Source organism: Vigna umbellata, chromosome 11 (assembly GCF_029865625.1).
Source record: "Vigna umbellata cultivar VRB3 chromosome 11, Vumbellata_1.0, whole genome shotgun sequence".
Classification (NCBI taxonomy): domain Eukaryota; kingdom Viridiplantae; phylum Streptophyta; class Magnoliopsida; order Fabales; family Fabaceae; genus Vigna; species Vigna umbellata.
Window position 1 is genome coordinate 33682719 of NC_142175.1, and position 20035 is coordinate 33702753.

Genomic DNA, 20035 nt, shown 5'->3' on the forward strand with positions numbered 1-20035 from the left:
TGAACATTATCTAATTTAAAAAGCCGAAGAATAATACGGGGGAATTTTTCTAAGCACTATTTTCTCCATATGTTCAGTCAACTGATATCTCTTATTCTGATAAGGACAAGAAAAATCATTGTGACTATTAATCAGGCTCATCGATGTACATCATAGATTCATACAACCTATCTCTATACTTTTCAAAATTAGCAAAATCAAATTGGCGCAACTATGCTTTTTCTGTGATATCAACATCTCTCACAGGAAGACTGGAGCCATTACCAGCGTAATCGTTGCCAGCATCTTTATAAGGACATGGATTGAAGGACCAGCTGTGTCTTTGAATGGATCTCCCACCCTGCCAAATTAGTCAAATTTCCAAACATGTAAATTATTAACCCAGCATAGAAACATTCACGAAAAGGCAAACACTATTACCAATTACGCTAGGCGGTGAAGACTTGTTAAAAGGAACAATAGTTGCAGTACATCATATCTTCCATTAATTTCCAAAAACAAACTAGATAGTGTCCCAGTTTACATCGACAATCAGACAACAAGATAAAAATTGTAGGAAAAGCATTGTTCATGCTATCTCCTGTGCTTTTTATCCAAAGGGTATATAGTTAAGGTTTAGGTTGGTGGTTGAGGAGGACTTGAAGCAAGAACAAAGTAAAAAATATAGCTCCAAGGTTAGTGCAGGCAATGATACTAAAGGAGCTTGTCAAAACGGTGAGAATGGATTAGCAGCAGTGGCTTGGCATGGCTGCAACTAGGGGAAAACATTACCATGTGAAACATAATGATTGGGTGAAGAAGATATGAGGTGGTGTTAATGAAAGGGGCAGCATAAGGAATAGGATGAAACTGTTCTGGTAATCAACAACACATGGAGGCCACAGGTCGGGGTCACAATGGCAGTCATGGCATTGCAATACACACATTATAAGCACAATAACCGTTGCTGCTAGATAAAACAAAAAAAAAGAGCTCCGAGTATATTTATAATCAACACCGACCATATTGAATGGCTGAATAAAAGACTTTACAAGAAACTACAAACCACATTCCACATATAAGGAAACAAAAACCTATTTATTACTTCAAGGGAATAGAGAACCCAACTAAAGTGGCATAAGCTAAAAGTAACTTACGTATCTCCTGTTACGGCTGCTTTGTGAGCTTCACTTCCCTTCCCTCCAAGAGCTCCAGTCTCAATGTACTTCTTTGCGTTATCCCAGGCACCACCAGCTGTGTTCAGAAAAAGTGCCATAAGAATACCAGTCACTGTTGCAAACATGAGCAAAGCAGCCACCACTTTAGCCCCGAGTAAAGGTTGCCCTGTATAGTAGCCCAAAATTCGGAATACAAAACCTGCATGTAATGGAAAGATATAATATAGTAAAGTCTGCGTGGCATAAAAAATATTTCATATCATATAAATATAAGAATAACGTATCACTAAACAGGTCATCTCAAAAAGGCAAAAGATCAAACAGACAGCTGATTCCCAGGGTGTTTTTTTTTTTTTTATATAAAGTTTGCACCAGAATTTTTTGCAAAGATAGAATTTGAGAGATGAGGGGCTCAGGGAATAATTACTTACTACTATCAACAAACTAATGCAACAATTAAAGATATAAGGGAGGCAGAACTCAATCGGAAAACAAGTTCATGCGATCAAAAGCCTATCCAGCAATTATGTTGGTCACATGATTATAAAACAAGAAAATTAGCATAACTGTTTCCATTCTACCCAGCTTTCACTAATGATCATATATGTGCAAACATAATTAAAACAACGCACCGACTACGATAGGTGAAATGATTGCCAAAGCACCAGGTTTTATCATCTCTCTTAATGATGCAGATGCTACAATAGCAACACAGCGACCATAATCTGGTTTTTCCTTGTAATCCTGTCGAAAGTATAAACAACAAAAAAAGAGAGATTATCAAAACTTAATTGAGATACAAAATATTACATTACAAACATAAACTCACCATTATACCGGGCCTCTCAATGAACTGCCTTCTCACTTCATTAACAACCTCTTGTGCAGTCCTGCCAACTGCAGAACAGGCCCAAGCACTAAAGACAAATATAAGCATGGAACCTAGCAAACCACCAACGAAAACTTCGGGAATTGCAATATCAACCTGTAACTCAATCACAAGTTGCACTTAGAAGAACCAATGATGAGACAAAGTAATAAAAATAATAATATAATAATCAGGGTGGTGACTTCAATATATTCAGTCCCTAAAAATGCACGTGTTTTGGTTTTAGTATATGCATCTTTAATCTTTCAAACCAGACATTATAAAGGCAATTTCTTCCCAATGCAGCAAATAATTAAATTTACATCTAGCTTGAACATTTTATTCTTGTTGGACATATTCAATCTATGTTGGAATAGAAGTAGTGTTGTGGATGATATCAATTGTCCTATGAAGCAAGTGGACCAAGTTACAATCAAAGTGTGACCCTTGGGCGGTTACACTAGAAAGAGTTTACCCTAACTATTAGTTATAACTTTTGACTTAATAATAAATTCTTAATCCAACAATTGGAAACAGGGTCAAGATTTCGAGTTTGGCTCCTAACGGAGAGGGGGAGATTGTTGTTAGTGGCATCAATAGTCAAGCGGAGGTTGGGTGAATCAAGTTACAATCAAATCATGATCATAGGTCATTATGCTCTTAGGTAAAAAGAGTTGCACTCTGAGTATCAACTATAGCTTTTGGCCTAGTATTAAGCATTCAATCCAACATGTAGTAAAGTGTAGCAAAGTTTTCTCTTAGAATCTATTTAAGTAGCTTTGAACCAAAAATTTAGAAGAATGGAATGGACAGAATTGGACTAGAGGCTGAGAGACACCACTGCAGTGGGATGACAAATGGAAAGCTGAGGTGAAAGGAACTGGCAGGAAATACAGGGCCCAGAATAGCCGTGTAGCATAATTTCAGCATGTGAAGCATGCAGGCATTAGATACATATCTTGAAGTTCTACTGAAGTTTCGAAGGAGTTGATCTTAAAATTCATTTGATGAATTTGGTACTATATTTTCCTACTGTTCTCATCATATTTTTCTTCTCTCCAAAATTCCAAGATTTCAAGGAAGAATGAAGCCAGGAAAAACAAAGATCCAACTAGTCACGTTCTAATGTTTTTTCTAAAATATCAGGGACAAAAGATTCAAGTTATCATATGTGTGGGTACTGAAGAATAACTTTTTTAAAAGTTTTTGTGTCAGGCCTCACAAATTAATCATGCTAATCGAAATTGTCATACGTCATGAGTTTGGAAGACATAAAACAAAAGGAATAAGGAAGAAAGAGTGGGGGAATTGAGGAGTGAGAGGTAGTCGTCCTTAGGAGCAAGACCTTTTATGTACTGCCCCCACATAAGGCAACACTAACATTTTTTCTATAACAGGTGCTGTCCCCAACTTTCTCTCTAATGCATTAATTTTTAATTGTGTCTTTTATACCTCCACTTTTCTACCACAAAACACTCATCTATGCTATTTAAGTTTATTCTCTCATTGGATATTTTACCAAACAACATTTAGTGCCATACAACATTTCAAGTCTATATATTCATGAAATACAATTTTCCCTTAAACTTAAGCAATACCTTAATTCCAAATAACACTCGAAGGACTTCTGTCCTCCATTCTGCCCCTCTTGGTTCCTAGAGTTTATGCCACTCTATTTCTATATTGTTTAGTATGATGGACTTAAAATACCTAAAACATGTTATTTGTGGTATGGTATGCTATGGTCTCCAATTTTCATCTGTAAGCTAGGAACCCACCCCAAACGCACAAAAAGAACTGCATGAAATATAATAAGGACAAATTTATACGTCATTAGCTAGGAGCTAGTCCTGCACACCTGTTTAAAAGGTTCATGAGCAAAAGCAGTAACTTCGTCCATATAAGCACTAAACAAAAGGAAAGATGCAAGAGCAGCAGAACCAATAGCAAAGCCTTTGGTGGTAGCTTTGGTAGTGTTTCCTACAGCATCAAGGACATCCGTTATCTCTCGGACACTTTCAGGCTGAAAACAGGTTGACTGTCAGTACGCATGACATGAGAAATCTCATAACACAATGGACCATATTATTCTGGCAATAACTACCTGCTGACTCATCTCCACAATTCCTCCTGCATTATCGGCTATTGGGCCAAACATATCCATAGTAAGAATATAGGCAGCAGTGCTTAGCATTCCCATCGTTGCCACAGCAGTGCCAAACAACCCACCAGTTGGGGTTCCTGATTCGTCTACTAGTCCAGAGGTCTGACCCAGCCAGAAAGCTGAGATAATTGACACACTGATGACAAGGACAGGAAGAGCAGTAGATTCCAGACCCAAACTGACTCCAGCAATTATATTAGTCCCGTGGCCAGTGGAGCTGGAAAGGGCTAATATGCGTACAGGCTCATGCTTGTAGTCAGTATAATACTTGGCAATCCAGACATAAATGTATGCAGTGATAATACCAATCAACCCACACAAGGCAAAATTGAACCATGCTGAAGGTGCTTGATCAGTGTAAAGTAACCAGCGGGTAGACTGCAAAAGTAATTCAATTTAAAAAATTAGGCAGAAAATAACCTGTGAACAAAATTTTGAAAAAGGATGAGGTACGTTGTTTTAGTCATAATTGGCAAAGAGATTTCATTGTCAAATAAGTACCGCAATTGGAACATTGAATGTTTGGCCAATCTAGGAAATAAAAAAGTCAAATTAAAAGAACACAAATGAAGATTAACTATTACCAAACCAAATGCCAGAACAGCTAAGACTATCGTAAAAGAATATCCCTTTTGAAGAATTGTCATCGGATCCTCCACCGGAGCCATTAATCCAGTTTCACGTGTTCCCCGAATAGAAAATATTCCAACTGATGATACCACCAAATCGAAGGAATGAACAACAAGAGGAAACAAGATGAAGCCCGATGGATCTGAATCAAAAGTGAAAACATCATAACGGATGGGCACGCATACAAATAATAGATCAGAAGTAAGAAAGAAAGGGACACAATAGGGCAACTCAAGTATTTGCCTGCAATTTTACAACGTTGGGCCATTGTTCCACCAAGTATCATGGCACTGATTATTTCAGCGGCAATACTTTCAAAGAGATCAGCACCTCGAGCAGCACAATCTCCCACATTGTCACCAACCTTGAAATCAAAACAAAACCAATATGGTACCGATGGAAGCACAAGTTCAGAAAAAAAGTATAGGCAGAAACAAACAAAAGCACAAGTCAGGGAAATTATAAACATTAAACAGTTCTTCTCATTGATCTTATGTAACTTTTGCAAATATCAATCAATTTTACAAAAGATAAAAATATAAATCCAGTGTGTTTATCAGTTAATAATGCTTTTCATAACAATATTTTCTTTATTCTCTTACAGGCAAGGCTCAAAGCTAAATATTATAGGCAAAAGATCAATGCACTTTGTGCTCTATCCAATAGGTTGGAAAACAAAACATGATAATAAAATTTGGAGAATCTCACAAGTCTCTGGCAAATTAAACATAAATGCAAAATATTCAGAAACTTCAAATCAGGGAACACCCTCAATTGGTTCAGTTATACAGTTGACTCATGGATGGTAAATTACATTTTTGTGTTTCAATCTCATATAGTGGGATGAGGCTTTTGTTGTGTTTCCACCTTTAAATAGAACCATAACAAATATTGATGTAATTAAAAAATGAATCATGGAAAGCAGACATACTTCTCAAGTTACGTATAAAGATATAATATTATTCCAAAATCATTTCCACAAACTCTCCTGCATTTCAAAGAACATTAACAGAGTGTTTGATTTCAGTTAGAAACCCTAACACAAACGTTCAACTCAATCCTTCCTCACATGTCTTTCCATTAAACTGACTTGGAATGTGCACAAGCAAACAACAAATCAAACACACATTAAGTAGTAATGTAACACCCAGATGAAACAACCAACAAATTTTAATGCATAGACTCATCGAAACAAATTAAATAAAATTAAAAACAATTACCAGATCAGCAATAACAGCAGGATTCCTAGGGTCATCTTCAGGTATTCCCTGTTCTACTTTTCCAACAAGGTCTGCTCCAACATCAGCTGCTTTTGTGTATATTCCACCACCCAACTGAGCAAATAGAGCAACAAAGGAAGCACCAAATCCATATCCAACTAGAAGAAGAGGTACTGAGGAAAAACAAAAATGTTAAAATAAACACCAATTAGAGAGAGAATAGGTGAGATAATGGACAAAAAATTAATCATGCCATAGTGAGACAGACAATCAATACACCTTAATTGTGGGAATATAAGCTAAAACTTATTTCAGTCAATTTAATTATTGGCTCAATTTGAGTCAAGTGGAAACATTTAATGAGAAATTATATGAGGAACCATTTATGACCTCAATCAAACCTCCCCCAAGTTCACCACCTTGGTTCTCTTTTTTATTCAGTTTACAAATGAACATAAAAGCTCACCAAATTATAAACATGGAAAACTAGCTTGAAAAGAGCACCATGTATGTTGAAAAATAACAATATTGAAATTTCAAACTTTAAAAAATATTCTATGATGACAAGTTAGGGGGAGAAGTCCACACTTACAATCAGTAACCTTCATTGAACCAGGTGAGTCCACTCCCAACCAAACATAAAATGTGGCATAAAGGACTGCTATACCTATTACAGCCATACCGACAACAATGAGGGCAGATAAACCACCTGCACGAGTAGCTACCTGTACAAACTCCTTCAAGTTAAAACACGAATAGTGAACTGTTCACAGTTTTCACAGAAACTGATAATGACTAATGATGGTTTAACCTGCAATGCTTCTCTTGCAGACCGTCTTGCAGCACTAGAAACTCTGACATTGGCACGAACTGACACCCACATCCCTACATATCCAGCAATACCCGAACAAAGGGCACCTAAAAGGAAAGCAGCTACAGTGATGTATGCAGAAGTTGACCTGAAACAGGATGACTATGACTGATAAGAACAAGTAAACAGTACTAAAAGTATTCACAGCATATATACTTTATGACATCACCTCCCCAGGCCAGAAGATTCCTGTTGAGGAGTTGTACTGCGAAACAAATATATGCATAGAATAACAACAGCAAGCAATATGGCCATCTTGGATATGCTACTATACTGGGTCTTGAAAAATCCTTCAGCTCCATCTCGTATAGCATCTGCTATCTAGAAAGCAATATGATAAGCTCAGGACAAGAAAACAAGGGTTCATGGTGATGCGATCCAACTGTCAATCAGTCATCATAAAAGGCACTAAGATGTATAATAACTTAAACACTCAGACTATTTTCGTCAATTGAAAAAATTGGTTCAACAAATCAATCTCAGTGCATGAAAGCATATTAACAAAAGGTTCCATTGCTAGAATTATATTCATAAGAAAATCTCTTGGTACGTTTTATATTTGAAGATATGCAAACAAGAAATTTAACAAGCCCTACCTGTGTCTAGGTTTATATTTCCCCCATTATGATTAAAAGGAAAGGAAAATTTCTTGGAGGTTGGATGATAGTTTCTTGTCCTCCCCACAAAAAGGAGAAAATAGAACTAAATAAATGTTCACAAAAAACTAAATATTTGCATGCTCTCACTTCTGAAGTTTTTTTTATCAAATGTAAAAGCAAAGAGAAAAAAAAACAATATTCATTAACAATAATTTTGTAATCAACCAAAGGTTCAACGAAAAATTTGGTCCCTAGACTTGGCACTGCTTTTCACCTTAGTCTTCACAAAAAAGTACCTTTGCATTTTCGTCTCTACATAAATTATTCACAAATTGATTCCCACCATTTGCTAAAGTTATAAACAGTGTTAGAATTGTTCATGTAGGGACCACATTGAAAAAAATTAAGCCGGGTGTAGAACCCAAACTGTAGAATTTTTTTCTTGCATAGTTCAGGGCTACTTCATCATGGTTAAGAAAAATGCAGGAATCACTGTTCCATAATGATTTGATGGGGATCAATACTACAGAGCTCTACAAATCTATATAAACAAGGAAAGTAAGAAGAGAGACTAGGGATGTGGCCTAAGAGTTGTTTCCTTTGAAGTTGACACGCCAACAATAAAGCAGTATCTCACTAAGTGAGGTTGGCCACATTGATCAACCCAAACCATTAGGCTCTATTATAAAGCAATTTTTCACTAAAATTATTTACACCTTTTGTCCTAAGATTTTGTTGTCTTTTTTAATGGTTTTTACTAAAAGACCAAACAAAGGATACACCGGTAGCCATTATAATCAGGCTATCTGTCATATGATCCTCTTTTCTCACTATAGTCTCAATTGGTATTCTTCTCACATGACCAATCCAACATAGGCAAGCTTTAATCATTACTACTCTATACGTGCTACTCTATTTCATGCCCTCCAATCCAAATCAAATTAACATTCTAACCTTATAAAAGTGAAACAATAATCACCAAAAAGTGCTATTTCACACACAAATGCTTTCCCCCTAAGGAGTATATTTTTCAACAAGAATCACACACAGGGTAGACTGATACAATATAAACTTCCAGTAAAATATCCTCACCTGTATGAAAGGGTACAAACGATGTGGCAATATCATTTCATCTCAACCTCTCATATGGAACTCGGTTCTTAGAATTTTGGCTCACATTGGCCATATCTCGGGCCAGAGTGAGATTTCAACACACCCTTTCGTGACAACACTGGACATTTGTAGCACGGACATATGCAGGTAGCCCAATGACCATACACCCATATGCTTAGGAATATATATCTAGAGCACAAACAAATGAAGGTGGTCCAATATTGGGTTTAAATACCATCTTAGAATTTGTGTTTAGGACCTAGCTGAATCCCACATAACTGAGTAGTAAGATGAAAACCACCCAAACTGTAAAAGGACTTCGTAGTTCTATCAATAATCTATGTATGATTTTGACAACGGTAATCAACCTCATCCTCTTTCATAGGACTCACAGCAATAAACTCGTTTTTCAACCACAGAGAAATAGTTGATTATTGAGAAAAACCCCTATTGTAATATTGATCTCCTAAAACCAAATTGCTGATTTTAGAATGCTTAGAGGAGATGGACAACACGTTAGAGATTGCACTAATTATAGGAAATAGATTTACCTGAACCATTTCAGGAGGTCCCTCATCTTTTGCGAGCACCCACTTTGTAAGATAAATGGCAACAAGGAAGCTGAGAATGCAAACAGAGATGACAAACACTATAATTGGAGAGGTACAGGCTCCCACGTAAAAGATAGCACCCAGCCCAAGGAGCAAAATAACGAACAGGACACGAACATTTATACTGAGCAGAATCCGAAATATCTGCAGAAAAGTGTGAAACAGGAGTGAACATTTGATAAGTTGCAGAAAGTTCAGGGGAAGGGGAATGATCTCGAGATACACAGATAGATATATAATTAAGCAGTGAGTATTTTGTTATATTGTTATTGTTTAGGAACGAACCAGAGGGGTGTAAGGTTTAGTGCGCATGTTTGGGAAAACTCTGGGCTTGTCCGGGTAAGCCCCCAGACCCAAAGTACCGCTCTCCATGTCATTTTCCATCATTATGGAATGGGTGGAACTCACCCTCCGCGCTACAGAATAAGGGTTGTACTCACCACCTACTTGGGGCAAGTCAGCCCCTGAACCCGGTCGCTGAATTTTGAATTGCCTTTTCAAACACCCAAACAACAATTTACGCTTCTTTAGGGAATCAAACTGCAACGCCTTCCTTCTCGCTCCTCTCCGCAGCCGCAACAGGAGTTAGTGCTGAGACTGCCCAAAATTAATGACAAAAAATCATTTATCATACATTTGAATGAATAATGCAGCAAATGATACTGCATCAGTGCCTAACTAACTAACAAAGATGGATGTAGATCCCATCCAAATGCTTATGCTTGGATTCGATTTAGCATTGAATTAGAATAGATCCGCATCGTCGTCTGGAATGGGATCTGAGTGAAATCGTAAATTGAAATCGCAGATCTGATATAGCTTACGAATTGTTTGTGGTGAAGAATTGGTCGCAATTGCTGTCACAGCCACCGAGCGGAATTTCTTCCTCTTTACCTTTGTCTGAAGGAGAAATGCATGTGAGAGAAAACACACTAACAATGAATCAATTAAATTAAATCAAAACAAATAAAATATAATACTATACTAACTATTTCTATTTCACGTTCGTCCTTCTCCTTTTCATTCTTACATTTCTTAATTTACATATATAAGCTACTCTCTTCTTAACTTGTCAGACACATCCAATAACATTACGACATCTCATCTTAACTGCATTCTAATTGGCTACTTACTCATGTCATTTCCTTCCCTCTAACTACTAATGAATATTAATATTAATAGTTAATACATACTTCCACAATTTAGCCATTCTTTTAAACATTTGTATATCTATTTAAATCTTATTTTTAAAATTCAAAACTAATATTAATTGTTTCATTTTTAATATTTATATTCTTAAACTGTACTTAATGAAAACGGAAAGAGTGTCCTTTGGCATTTTTAACTTTTGTCATGCTTATATTAATAAATACCAACTCGCTACCAAAAATCAAGAGACAAGTGTATCTGTAATAAAAATAAATATTGTATTGAAAAATAAACAGTTTTTTTGGTGGTATTTCATCGTATTCATTAAAATTATATAAATAATCACGTTTCTCATATATGTTATTCATTTTTTGTACATTTATTATTTTCGTCCCCTTTTAAGAAAAAATATTATTTAGAATTTGAAAAGAATAAAAACAATGATGTTAAATAAATTAAGAAAAAAATATAATTTTTATTTTTAAATATAAATAGCTAATTAATGGTAATATTCTTTGATGAGATATTGTTCGACTTTTATGATGTAATTTTTTAAAAAATAAAGTAAATATATTTTAGTTTTCATGCACTAGATTTTATATATATATATATATATATATATATATATATATATATATTGATATTATTATGATTTGATTTTATTAGATATGAAATATGAAATATATTTAGAGAAATATTCGTACATGAAAATGGATATAAAAAGTAAATGTAACAACATAAAAAAAATAGTGTATTAAAAGTAATAGTATGTTCTAAACTATACGACTCACATATTTTAATATTAAAAATTTAAATATGTATAAATAGAATTTGAGTGAATATCAAAGAGCGTCTAAGACGAGGTCTTCAAGTATATCCGATCAGTTCTTGAAAAAGAAGAAGTTAATTTCCGTCATTTTTTCTAGTTTGAGCATCTTTCCCTTCTGCATGTGAGATATTGTCCCTTGCATATGTCATATGAGTCTTTTACAAGATTCTTTGTTTATCAATAGTATTAACAATATGTTCTCATTTGTGGTTTTTAAGAGCAAATAGAGTTCCTTAAGCTTATGGAATTGTCCTAGTACTTATAGTGCAATTTGGTCCTTTAAAATATAAGGAAAGCCAACTACCACTTTTTAATGTTGTTTATGCTTTGTTATATTATAATGCATGTCTAATAATTTAGTTTGACATTAATAATTGTATGTATGTATCAAGTATGTGATGAATAGAATTTTAAGGAGAAATTTTGTGATGTGGTAAAGTTGTATGCATGCATTGACACATAGTAGAATGAGTCATGTGGTGAGAGTGGATGAAGGTCTTAGTCTATGGACACTGGTTTGGATACTAAGCGCGAAGGAGACTAACCTTGTAGGTGATAAGGAGACAACCCTTTTTTTTATGGCTCTGTAGAGTATAAATACTACTACAAGTGGACACCTACGTTGAAACCCTATGTTAAAAACATGTATCCGGATAATTGAGTTGGTGTCAATTATTTGTGTGGAGTATGAATTTGTGATATGTTTAACCAGCATAATTGATAAACTTGTACATTATGAATGTTTAACAACGCATAGTTGATAAACTTGTACATTATGAATGTGTTATATTCTAAAATTTTAGTACATTAGCTTACTCTTCTATTTGTGTATTTGTGTTATGTTGGTTTTCTTGTTTACAGTGAACACCTTAATGGAGTGAGTAGATGAGAGTGTTCTGTCAAATAGGTTCTACGTAATGATGGAGCTGAAACATAAAGTAGGAAAATGTTCTTTTATTTCTAAACTGTTTTGAAAGATCACATTACATTCTTAGTTTTAGTGTAATGATAGTCTTGGTATTATAAGACTTAATATATATATATATATATATATATATATATATATATATATAATGTTATAATTATATTTTAGGAGAACTATAATAGCATATTATATGTATTTCTCTGAGTATGTGTTCTTCATATTAGATGTGTGATGATTTCTTTAGTAGTTAAACACTATTAAAATGAAAATTATAGTAAGAAATAAAAAAAATACATGTAATTTAAAAGGGAAATTAATTGGAGAAAAATATTTGTAGAATATGCAATAAGTTTAGTTATTATATATTGTAGTTATCATTTGGAGAAAAAAATTTATATAGTAAATTAATCATGTTGTATTTTGATTATATGATATGTTACGTTTTGTTGTAATTGGAGCGATCGGGTGGTCGGAGGGATGAGAGGAGCGGCCAGGGGTGCGCCAATTTTGGTGGAAGAAAGGGTTGCCGGAGGCGGGGTTGGGAGGGAGAGGAGCGGGATCGGCCAGTTGAGGCTCCTATGAGAGGAAGGGGAATGTGGATATGGTTTTGACGAGGGAAGAGGGTTTCGGTAACAAGAAATTAGGGCTTGTCCGCACTGTTGGGGAAATGGGAAAGAGATATTATGACTGATTTTTCAAAATCTGTCATAACACATTATCAAAATTTTCTACCCTTATCATGTATTATAACAGTTGTCCAAAATTACGTATAATACGTTTTTAACTTATTTACAAGTTTGCCACTACGTTCTATATTATGATTGATATTCATAACTTCGTCATAATATGTTTTGAAATTATTTACAACTTTGCTACCGCGTTGCCTATTATGACTGGTTTGCAAAACTTCGTCATAATATGTCTTACGTTTATTACAATTTTGCCATCGATCAACCTATTATGATGGGTGATTTTCACCCGTCATAATAGGCCGTCATAGAATGTTTTTTTCCCACTAGTGTGACTTTGTTTGGTTTCTCACGATAATATGTATTAATGTCAAGAGGGGACAAATGTATGTGGTTTGGGAGATTTACCATGCAAATGTATGTTGTAAAGGGTGATATCATGATCATATGCAATATGTTGGGTTTGTTTGGGTTGTAATTTGGATAATGATGAGTTTTTGATTATTTAAATGATGTAATCTATGTATTTGAGTCTATTTACAAGGGTATGTGAGACTTGAATGCATGTATAATGTGTTAAATATGTTTTCTCGTAGGATGATGTTTGTGTGTGTTGAATACTTGATGTTTGTCCCGAATGAGTTTGGATTCAATAATAATCGATTATCTTAAGTGATAATTGATTATTTGCGCATCGGTTTTTAGTTTCTCACTGAAATAATTGATTATTTTTTTTATGATAATCGATTATCTTTTCATACGTTATATAGGGTATTGTAGTTATCTAGAATAATCGATTATCATAAGGTGATAATTGATTATTTCAGTGTATTTTTGGTGGAAAATTGTATTTTTGGGAAGAATGGAGGAGGGACAAGCTTCAAGGATGATCATGATGTTGAATAGGGAATGAGAATAGTTGATGTGTTTAGGGTCAGGTTTCACTTTTAATTGGTAATGGAACATGAATGGGTGATGTAATACACAAAGTTGTGTGGTTGATCAATGAGTATGAGACATGAGAGATGATCTACTTGCTGTAACTAGTAAATCAGGAGACTATTTGTCGTATGTTGGTAATAAATCATGCTTTAATTTTATTATATGATATGTTAGGTTTTGTTGTAACTTTTTAAAGAAAATAAAATTGTTTTGTAAAAAATATTATGTTATTTATTCTCTTTACACCATGTTTTATTATTCTTTTGTTTATGTAAATGACTATTATTTATGTTAATTTAATTGTGTATGTGAATTATACAATTTATATTAATGGAATTAAATAATTAGTGTTAATACAAATCACTATTATTATTGCTTGTAATTTTTATATGAGAAAGAAAATACGTTCTTTGACGTCTTAGTGTATGGAAAATGTCTCGAGCCAAAAAAATTGTTTTGGAAGATCTTTGATCACAAAAAGAAAAAGAAAAATAAATGAACTTTAATATACAATTTAGTTAGGTTGTAAAAAAATCAATTAATTAAATTGATGAAATAATAGACTATGTTTATAATTTGTTATAATTGTTTATGTCCATTATTTAATACAAATAGAATCTCTGAGATTTTATCTAATTAAATATAAAAACATGAATAAAAAAATCATACTCTAAAAATTATTTAACCGATAATGTTTTCTGTTAATTACTTTATTTTGATAAATTAATTATAATAAAAAAACATCTAAATAAATACCACTAAGAATTCATATAAGAAATATTGTTGAAATCATTTTAAATATTAAAAATAATACTTTATAAATTGATATAAAATATAAATTGTAATAACACATATGACAAATATAAATCCAATAACATTTGTATTTCACTATTTACACACATATATATAAAATTCAGTTATAATATATCCAGCAAAGAGTTTATACAAAACAAAGTTTTATATAAGAAAATATATATCGAAATATACATCTGCAACAAACACTTCCTAGCTTTGTCCAAAATTGTCTCTTGAACTTGAAATGTCTTCTGCTCATTTATCAAATTTAATCACAGCAGAAAACTACACAAGAAAGACAAACTATCAAGCATTAATACACAAACAGACAAAACTTAGTCAAACAAAATCGAACCATGCTAATAAAAACCTATCTCATTCATTTCAAAACACTATATATCTCTAAAAACCTGAGCATCAATGGATACATAATAATACGCATACGTGCTTACCCAAAAGGTTGCTTGTGTCCCAGACAGTAAGGAAAAAAGAGTTGAAAATCCACCCAAAGGCTTCTGCAAACCTAATGAAATATCACTAAATCAACCAAAACAAATAAGTTGAAATATGACATTTTTAAAACAATAAAATAAAAAGTATGGTTTTAAAATTAAAGAATTAATAATAATGAGATTTTAAAGCACTAACAACTTACTCTAAATTGAATTCTAACAATTTAGAAACCGTTTATACACTTGGCTAGGTGGTATCATCTGGAAAAAGAAGGTAATTTCAAAACAGGAGTAAAAGAATTAGACAGAGAAATGACAACAATACTTGAAGAAAAATAAACAGGAAACAAAAAAGAGACAAAAGGAATAAATTGAGTTGTGAACCTTAGTTTTTTAATGATAAGTTAACATTGTTACTTGAATTACATAGTTTTTTTTTATCTTATAATTATACTCTTAGATGTTTTTAATTTGCTCACTTTCAAAGAGTATGACGACAACTTTTAAAGCAATAACCAAGTTTGCAGCAACATGATGTATTGAAGAACACGTAAAATTGATCGCTAAAGATTAAAATGCAACTAAAATTGTTAAAAGTGAGCAAATATTTGTTAATAAAATAATAATAAAATGACATATATTTAAATTTGAGATAAATTATAAAAATAAAATAATTATAAAAAAATATATAGTATAAAGATAAAATAGTTACAAAACTAAAATATTCATAATAAAATAATTTTTTTCTATTTTTTTAAGGAAGTAAAAAATGATAATATTTGTAAAAAATTTATAAATCTATCATTTCTGCTGTTGTATGCAATTCAATGGGAGGAGTTCAGATATCGGTAATGATCTCAAGTCTCCAAATATTTGCGTGTTTTTCATAACCTTGAGACATCAGATTGTAAAATTGAAAAGTTGATACAGAAACGCGTAATTTTTTATTTAATATTCATCAAATTGGTATAAAAATAATATTTTTATTTTAAAATATAAAAATAATTTAAAATAAATAAATAGATTTAAAAAGCATTTATTTTTAGTGTTGAGAAGTGTAAAAGTGTAGTTACCTTGTATGGGTTGGTCTTCTGTTGGGGTTGACGAGGGGGAAGGGGTCGATGGGCTTCCGGAGTGTTGAGAATTGGGCTCGCTGAGGACTTCCTGTTCCTGGGGAGGCTGTTGATGGTGGTGGCGAGCAAAGTCTCTGAGAATTTGGAGCTGAGGGAGGAGGAAGGTGGCAAGGTCAGGGCGGTCCTTCCGGCTGAGCTGCGCGCACTGGAGCGCCAAGTTGGCAAGGGAGAGGGCCTCTGTGAGGGGCCAGTTCGGGACGGATGGGTCCAGAATCTGGGCAAAGGTCTCCTTCTGGATGGATTGTTCGACCTGGTGGGCCAGGCCCATGGCGGGCCTTCCCGTCAATAGCTGAAGAATAACGATTCCCAGAGAATACACATCCGACTTAACTCCCAGCATTCCGGTCTGCTGGTACTCGGGATCGATGTAGCAGAAGGTTCCTGCTGCGGCAGTCATTCGACACTGCGTCTCGTTCTCCGCCACCGCTGCAGGCAGAAGCCTGGCCAGTCCCACGTCGCTTATCTTGCTCACATAGTTGTGATCCAGCAATATATTTGCGGGCTTCAGGTCTCTGTGCACCAGTGGTTCTGGCTTTGTCTGATGCAGGAACAGCAGCCCCGTCGCTATCTCCGCCGCTATTTCAAACCTCAACTCCCAACTCTTCATCTCCTCCTTCTTTCCGAACAGACAGTCTTCCAAGCTTCCATTCTCCATGTATTCGTATATCAGCACTCCCTCTTCCGGACACGCTCCTACCAGAAGCACCATGTTGGGATGTCTTATGGCCCCGAGTATGTTCAGTTCTTGCTGAAATTGTGTCTCCCCCTGTGCTGATCCTGCTCGCAGAACCTTCACTGCCACTGCTGTGTGATCGAGGTAACACTTGTACACGGGACCATATCCCCCTTCCCCTATTTTCTGTGCTTCAGAAAACTCGTTTGTTGCCTTTTCAATCTCCTCCAATGTGTATTTCCTGTATCTTTTATCCGTCTCTTGTAGATTTTTCAACGCTTTCCTCATTTCCTCTGCTTCTTTCAGATATTTCCCTTCCACGTTTGCTCTTCTCTTTGTTTCCAGCCTTGCAAGTCTCTTTGCCATTTCTGCTGTTTCCTTAGCTGCTTTACGTTTTTCTTTCTCTTTCTCTGCAATTTCCTCTGCTGCTTCCTGGTTTACCCGTGCATCCTCTAGTTTCTTTTCTTCCTCAATTCTCCAGTTGTGCAGTTCCAGTAACTGTACCATACACCGTTATTCTCTCTATTTCCCTAATCTAAATAACATCATTACCGTATGCACTTACCTTCTGCTGCGCTGTTAGGGCCTCTTTGCATGCATTACTGTACATTTCCATTGTTTGCTTTAACTCCAGCCTCAACCTCCTCACATCAGCTTCCACTTCGTCCTGAACAAGTATTAACCATCACCTCTAATACATACTTCGTTCACAATGTGTGTTAGTTGCAGGATTCTCAATATCCAACAAATAAAACATCGCTTCCTATTCCATTCTATACATAGTTGATCAAAACAGGAAAGTGCTCACATTGTGTTGCAAACTGTAAAGTGATGGGCGGCTACTTTCCTCTAAAAATAATTGGTCCGGTGAACAGGGCTCGGTGAGCTTCGGTTTCATGTATGTTGACCCCCAGCTATGGTCTGAACTGGTTGAAGTTCGGCCATTTCTGGCACATTCAACATGGTCATAGAAAACAGAGGATGAACGCACACTGCTGGGCCTGTCAGAGCTTACAAACGATATGTCAGAGTCATGTTCGGCGAAATCCATGGATAACCTTCCAATCGTCCCTGATCTTCTGCCTGATTGTATCTTGCTTCAATCATCGATTGGACAAGAAAATATTTAAGTTAATATCACTGTGTCATAAATAATCTCATTGTCGTATGAAATGGCTTCAAGAGGAAACCTACTTCATGGATTCACTTTGCAAGCCTATGGGTTTGGGTGATACCCTGTTGCCTGAAGTTAAAACATGTATCAAAATATGTGATTTCATCAGAACGATTTCACCTAAACGTGATAACCAAAACAAGATTAGTTTGAAGAAACAAACTTTTGAAGCTCAACCGTCTACAGGAGGGTGTATCATATTCACTTCCATTCTCATCATTTAGAGTTTCTATTTGCCTCTGCAGTGGGGAGGCATGTGGAGCCCTTCGAGCAGCACTCCTAACTGAAGATATTCTCCCCTTAGAAATGACATACACACTACAGAAATCCGGGGCTCCCTTTAATATGCTGCTTGGTGTACTTGTCTTGAATCTGCATTTAGTTGAACAGAGATGAGTATGCATTAATCACAATACATACATGCGTACATATTAGATTGCCCTTGTCCTGTCCACTATTGTTGGAAATCAGAATAGGTAACTCTGTCGGACCTTACCTAATAAAGCCATGCCTAGAGGCTGCACCAACCACCAAGTTCTCAATTGCAGCATAATAGACATATTCAGTTATTCCTTTCACCACATCCATATCTTGGAGAACGACATCAAGACAGTGTATCTGATAAATTAAATATTTAGCATCTGTAAACAATTTCAAAAGAATAAATAAACTGGTTTTTTATAGACATCTATACATTCATACATACATACATCTTTGCGTGAACAATAACAATGAAAGGTTTCAAATAGATCCTTTGTAACGTTGACTAGTTTGTCTTTCTTGGGAGATGTAATTGGCCAGTTGGTGCTGCGCATGCCTCCTAATAATGTATACATTTGAAAAGTGAGAAGTAGGTTGAATGAATGATTATTACAGTTACATATATTCATGTTTATGTTGGTTGGTGAATTACTGGTAAAAGGTGAGGAGGTTGTGTGCAAGACGTGGATGAGAACAAGAGTTTGGCCTCTGGAAAGAAGCGTGTCAGCAGCCCATTTGAGAGCCTGTCTGCTCCCTTTTTTATCTTTTTCTACAGCAACTGCCACCAATCCATTTCCTTTTCCTCTACCTTGAATTATTGATTCCTTTGCACCTGGAAGCCACATTTATCTATCTATTTATTCTTCTTTTCTTTTCCCTCAACTCTGCAACTTTTTTCCCAATTACTCTTTCATCTGCATAGTTATTCAACGTTTCTTGCTCTTCAACATTCCATGGTTAATAATAAAAGTCTGCATATCCCAAACTGGAAAACCATTTCTGGAAAACCATTTCTAGAAAACCATCTCCCCATTTCATGGATAGTCAACCACAAATTTCTTCTTCTTCTCCTCCTATTATGGGCCAACAAAAAAAAATAAACTTATTTTTTTCTTCAAAAATAGGCGTGCTGGGTCCCAAATATTATTGTTTGTCTGTGTTTGAAACAAAGGCCCAAAAGCAAAACTAGTGTCATGCCTAGCTAACATCAACTAGGCAAATCCTGCAACCGAGTCAAACGTCCAAAAGGATAAACGAACCAAACTTAGCAAACATCGGCTTCTTCGTCTACTAACTTCTTTAGACTCCGATTCAATAATCAATTGCGTATGCATTCGTCGTCACTCGCCAGCTACACTCTATTTAATGTAAAAAAATATTGTTCATTTTATTAATAGGCGTTTCTAGTATTTTTAGTCAATATATATGGCAAAGCGTGTTCTTGAAAGAATATATACAATTAGAAATTATGATGTAATTAACCAGTTTAAGAAACTTAACTTTTTGACAAATCGTTCAATTTTTTTTAGTCTCATAATGAAAAAAAATTGAAACTTACAAAGAATATTTTATGACTATGATATGATTTTACATTGGAAGGTGACGAGAATGGCCATAATATCAATAAAAGCAAAATAAGCGATTAGACCTTTATTTTAGAACTAAAAAGTTGAACATCCATAAATAAATGAAAATATATGATTTTCACAGGGACAGTTCTAACTTTGAAAACTTGGGCATTAATAAAAAAATGAATTATCTCAATAACATTATGTATTGA

At 34.7% G+C, this 20035-nt stretch overlaps 2 protein-coding genes across 4 annotated transcripts; both read right to left on the reverse strand.

Moving 5' to 3' along the window:
* Window positions 1–70: 70 nt before the first annotated feature.
* Window positions 71–10282, reverse strand: LOC124835949 (pyrophosphate-energized membrane proton pump 2). 3 transcript variants are annotated; one of them, XM_047310989.2, is made up of 16 exons: window positions 10223–10282; window positions 10058–10133; window positions 9519–9830; window positions 9174–9377; window positions 7080–7231; window positions 6851–6998; window positions 6632–6764; window positions 6040–6212; window positions 5063–5183; window positions 4774–4961; window positions 4130–4567; window positions 3884–4048; window positions 1987–2142; window positions 1790–1901; window positions 1137–1356; window positions 71–340 (listed from the first exon to the last, which is right to left on the reverse strand). In XM_047310989.2, exons 3-16 carry the CDS (start codon window positions 9618–9620, stop codon window positions 241–243), a joined length of 2412 nt encoding a protein of 803 aa, XP_047166945.1. In that variant the 5' UTR covers window positions 9621–9830; window positions 10058–10133; window positions 10223–10282; the 3' UTR covers window positions 71–240. The 3 variants fall into 3 exon arrangements, with proteins under 3 accessions (XP_047166945.1, XP_087957923.1, XP_087957924.1); XM_088101797.1 differs by lacking the exon at window positions 10223–10282 and having other exon boundaries at window positions 10058–10207; XM_088101798.1 differs by lacking the exons at window positions 9519–9830; window positions 10058–10133; window positions 10223–10282 and having other exon boundaries at window positions 7080–7224; window positions 9174–9302.
* Window positions 10283–14939: 4657 nt separating this feature from the next.
* LOC124835905 (U-box domain-containing protein 52-like) lies at window positions 14940–19731 on the reverse strand. Its single transcript, XM_088102359.1, has 8 exons — window positions 18705–19731; window positions 18491–18612; window positions 18158–18366; window positions 18015–18063; window positions 17629–17917; window positions 17386–17487; window positions 16088–17318; window positions 14940–15085 (listed from the first exon to the last, which is right to left on the reverse strand). Exons 1-8 carry the CDS (start codon window positions 19098–19100, stop codon window positions 14955–14957), a joined length of 2529 nt encoding a protein of 842 aa, XP_087958485.1. The 5' UTR covers window positions 19101–19731; the 3' UTR covers window positions 14940–14954.
* Between the last annotated feature and the right edge of the window lie 304 nt (window positions 19732–20035).